Source organism: Limulus polyphemus, unplaced genomic scaffold (assembly GCF_000517525.1).
Source record: "Limulus polyphemus unplaced genomic scaffold, Limulus_polyphemus-2.1.2 Scaffold124, whole genome shotgun sequence".
NCBI classification, from domain to species: Eukaryota; Metazoa; Arthropoda; class Merostomata; order Xiphosura; family Limulidae; genus Limulus; species Limulus polyphemus.
Window position 1 is genome coordinate 552,077 of NW_013665734.1, and position 5,071 is coordinate 557,147.

A 5,071-nucleotide genomic window follows, 5' to 3' on the forward strand; every position below is an offset into this window, starting at 1 on the left:
ATTTAGATTACTGCTTGGTTTCAGACACTATACTTTAAATAATATTAAAATACACAGTTGCCTGGTAACATTAATATTGCATGACTATATTTACATTGGTTGGTCAGTCTTTTTTTATTAACCTGTATTTGTATGAATTTCATCTTCTTGAATTTAGAGAATGAAATATGCAACTACCAGGGATCACAAGTATGTAAAAAAACCTAAATGTTTCACAAAATATAAAGATCTATGCAGTTATGGGAGGTCTGTGAGTTTAGCACAGACAACTTCTTTATTTTGCTATAGTTAACTGTGTGTGTTCAATACTTGCTAAATCTAACTAAGTTTACCCAATAAGTTGTCACAGAAGAAAATTTCTGTAGCTTTCAAATGGATATAAATTACACAAAGATAATAGAGATAGAAATAAACTATAAAAAATATGTATATCTGTGGTTGCTAATTCTTCTAAGTTTCCTTTTAGATTCCTTTGTTCATCTCTGCAGGAGCACCATCTAGTCAACTTCCCAGAAAAATATATATTAATGTTCAAACCACTTTGTTTACTCTACATTGATAAAAATGGTTTATAAACTGCTCTATATATTTAAATGTTATATATATTTATTTTCAAGGCTGTTCTTCATTAGTGGTTGTTCAGACCATATTATATAACATCATAAAAGGGTGGGACTTAAACCTATTATAATAAAGTCATTAACATGGAAAGAAAATCATGTTAAAAACAAGACATGGATGATTATATTGTAAATGAGTAATACATATAGTTTGTTAGCAAATATAAACCTGTACTTTGGAATGAGCACAAAAATTCTGAAAAAAATTGGAAATGCATTGTTTACATTCAAAGTTCCTCACAGTTGTGCAGAAGGGAATGTTCAAAGTTTTTAAATTCTTCTCTGCAAATTACACTGAATAAATGTTGCACAATTACAAAATGTCAATTCTAAAATATTTTTGAGCTAAAAGATATATGTGTGTAACATCATACACTTCTGTTTGTATTTTTAAGAAAGTTATGCATTTGTGTTATGTAACTTTTAAAGCATAAGTGTGATTTTTTTATATCATACCTCTGCTTTTTAGTTCAGTCGTAATTCTTGAAATGTTTCACACAAGCTTACCTAGGCAATAAATTTCCATTTCTACGTAGATGATTAGTGTATTTTTGCCCTGTCAAGACTTTGATTTTCACTTTGAATACCATCGTCAGATAAATTGGATTGTTTAGGTCTTCAGAGTAGACCTTAGTTTCTTTTAGTATCTTGTTAATGTAAGTATACTGTTCTAAAGTTATTTTGTTTGCATCTTTAGCATCTTGTATTGGAAAATCAGGTTTGTTTTATTCTTACCCTTCTCTTTACATGGTGCCTTCTATTTTGGGCCACATGCTGCCACATAATTTATTTTTCAGTATCTTGAGTGTATCTTCAAAAATGTACTTTTTAGATTGATTATTTAAAATTTCCTTTTTACCTTTTATCTTTCCATTAAAGTTCTTTCTATGGTAGTTGCAGAGTTGTACAGAGTTAATGTGGTTATTAAATTATCCCAGTGATTGTCTATGATAAATGATTCTCACATCCTCTTTGTTTTTTATTACATTTGAAGTCAAAGTTTAACATTTTTGTGGTGTTCATGATAGGTTATGTACTTATTTTTATTATCCTTAAACAAAGAGGTATCTGTCTCCTTCATCCCTCACTTAATGAATTTGCTAAAAATTGTATCTTATGGGTTTAATATGTCTTCTGTAATAATTTAAAATCTTATTTCTTCCCATTGTTTTCTTCAGAACTAATTTGATAATCTTGTTTCCATGTAGTAACTGTTTAGGATAAAGAATACTGCTTGAATCTTTTAGTAAAGATTGAATAAAAAGTAGAATTTAATAACTTAGCCATCTCATAATCATCAGATATGAGCCTTCTTATATCATCTCTCATAGGCCCTATTCCTGTCCTAAAATTTTGCTTACCCTTAATAATTGGAAGACATCTTTACTGTTAATTTTTGCATTTTCAGCCAATGTTAATTTCATATACCTTTTATTAGATTTCATAATTTCCTGTTTGACCAACTTTCTTGATTTATAATCCTTTAAGACTCCCATAATAGCAGTCAATTTAAACTTATTAAACTTATGATGATTTTCTCTCAACCATTTGTGTATTAGAAGTTAACAATAAATCTGAAATAGTAATGTTCCTAGTAGTTTCCCTGACCAGTTGGTGAAAAAAGAATCCCGAACAGTTTCTAAGAACATGTCACCCACCCTCATGGTCTGTCTCAACCATTTCAGAATCTGTATGCTTGAAATTAAGATCCTCCATAATTAAAACCTGAAACCATTTGAATTCTTTACCTTACTGTACAGTTTCTTATTTCATCTAATTCATGTGGTTGTCTGTAAGAGATTCCATTTTAAAGCCTTTTTCTTCATAACTGCAAACAGAAACCCAAAAAGCATTGCAGGGGAGTTATCATAATTTGAATTGTAAATATAATTTGTATGGGAATAACCATAACAGTATTATGAAAAAAAAATGTTTTGATGTTCTGGTTGTTCAGTCTCTGTACTTAATGGTGAGGATGGTAGGACTCGTGGACACATAAATTTTGGTGGAATAGGAGTTATCTTCAGCTAAGACAGTTTTGTTTTTATCAGAGGGTAGTTAGCCTTTGGAATAGGTTTCCTTTAAATGTTATGGAAGCAGTAAATTTAAGGGAGCTTAAAGGAAAGCTTGATTAATGTTTGAATTATAAAGGATGGCTTTGAGTTTATATGTAAACATTGATTGTATTTTTTGTTACTGGATAGTTGAAACAATTGCAAGCACTAGATTATTTTTGTGATTTTAATTTATTTACTCATAGTTTCAGTTAATTGATTGTTTTATGTGTTACTGTTCTTTGAAATCAATGCTGGTAGGTAATTGATTATATTGATTGAGTTAATTGCCCAGTTCCAATTCTAATAGTGATTCAAATGTTTTATAACAGCTTGAACCTTGAAATAATACACATGTACATGTGACCTTCTAAATAAGCTTTAGTTTGTCAATATTTTGTAATAATTTATTGCAAAATAAATACGGAAGTGTTTCAGTATATTGTTACAAATGATGGGTGATTTCTATGCTGTTGTGTAAATTAATATTAACTTCTGATTCAAACAAGCTATGTACATGGATCAAAACTAAAAATAAATGAAAATAAATACATATATAAAAGAGTATAGCTAATCAAATATAATGCTCATAATTATAATGATTAGAATGCATCATTTTGTCAGTTGGTTTACCCTCACTCTTAATGACATTTTTGGCTGTAAACCTGTACCCACTTGCTAATATTTTGTAGTGGTAATGTGAAAAACTTTATTTTTAGAATACTGAGTCATTAAACCATTGTGTATTAATGATTTTTCTTTTTTTTTCTTTGGCAATTTATTAATTGCAATACTTTCACGATTATTTCAACTTACTGCGTATTTGTAATTACACGCACAAAATTTATGTTCTTACGCAGGTGTGCTAATTGTTTTGATTGTCCAAGCTGTATGCATACACTGTCCACAAGAGCTACAAGTATTCAAATTCCAAGTCCAGATGACCCCAAAAAGAATGTTCCTAAGAAAGTTTATTATCTTGCTTGTGGATTTTGCCGTTGGACATCACGTGATGTTGGTATTCCTGATCAAACTGTAGGTTCGTGAGCATTTTTTAGAAAATTTACATGCATTTGTTTAGGATATGCTGAAGTTTATTTTATTTGTCATCATATAAGTTAGTATGTTTATTTCGATTAAACACGTAACTTAAGGTGCCTGTAGTATGCTTTAAACATCTCGTTTGACTACAGCTATTTTGTTGGTTTAGTTTCAGAACTCCTCCTCCTAATGGTTAAACATCTAGCAAACAAATTTTGTTTGTATACATAGTTGACAAATAATTTTACTTATAATTTGAAATCCTTAATAGACTGAATAAGAGAAATATAATAAGTTTTTTTATTTTATCGAAATGTAATGTTTCATGACATAAAATGGCCTAAGATTTATTGATTCAACAGCTTTGGCATTTTATGCCTTAATACCAGTTCCTAATGTAATTTTTAAGTATAATACTTCTTATAACAAGGTGATATTCATATGGAAAACTGTCTGAGGAGAGTATTGTTATGAGTTAGTTAAAACTTTTTTTGATCAGGTGTGTACATGTATAGGTCATTGCTTTGTACACTGTGAAACACAAGAATAAGAGTGTGGTTAAATGAATTTGTTGATTTATTGTATATACATACATATATTATATTAATAAATGTATGTGTTTTCATGCATTATATGTGGTAAAAATATAGTTTTATTCTTTTAATTTCAAAATTGGGGAACTGAAGTTCCAAATTTTAAATATTTGTGCCTTACAGATTTTATCTTTAGTAGTTTGATGTTTTTGTTTCAAGTTTTGTGTTGTAGTTAATTTTTCTATTAATTTGTGATTTTTTAAAAGCTTTGTTTTTTTAATAGCCAGTGGTGGGTGGCAAGAACAGGAGAATCTTCACAGTAAAAGAGTGAGTACTCTTATCAAGCTATCTAGTGTTGTCTTAATTCAATAATTACATTTTTAAAATACCAAAATAGATTTATCATGAATCTATGGGACAACATGAGACCTATTGGTTCATCTCACCTGTTCCATCTTCTTAAACTAAACTAAAACTATTAATAAATAAATCTGAAAAAAAATATTAGAGCCAGCCCTTATCATTCATATACTTATCAAGCTTTCTCTTAAACTCACTTAAATTTACTGCCTCCACAAAATCTGAAGGTAATGTATTCCACCACATCTAAAGGAAGCCTATTCCAAAGGCCAACCATCCTGTTAGAAAAATAAAACTGTCTTAGCTGAAGATGACTCCTAACCTGCTAAAAGACTGAGCTCTGAGGTACCCCACTTGTGACATTAATCTAGTTTGACCCTCTGCTTTTTTTCTATCCAGCCACTCTTCTATCCAATTTGCTAACTTATCCCCCACACCTATAGAGATTTTTTTTTTACAAGCC

The 5,071-nt window shown here is 29.6% G+C and overlaps 1 protein-coding gene across 1 annotated transcript in view; it reads left to right on the forward strand.

Moving 5' to 3' along the window:
- Positions 1-481: 481 nt before the first annotated feature.
- The window catches only part of LOC106472836 (dynactin subunit 4-like), a 31,395-nt gene continuing 26,805 nt past the window's right edge, over positions 482-5,071 (forward strand). Inside the window, exons 1-3 of the mRNA XM_022402312.1 lie at positions 482-521; positions 3,535-3,713; positions 4,532-4,575. Of these exons, the coding sequence (XP_022258020.1) occupies positions 520-521; positions 3,535-3,713; positions 4,532-4,575 (225 nt within the window). The 5' untranslated portion in view covers positions 482-519. The remainder of the gene's footprint in view (positions 522-3,534; positions 3,714-4,531; positions 4,576-5,071) is intronic.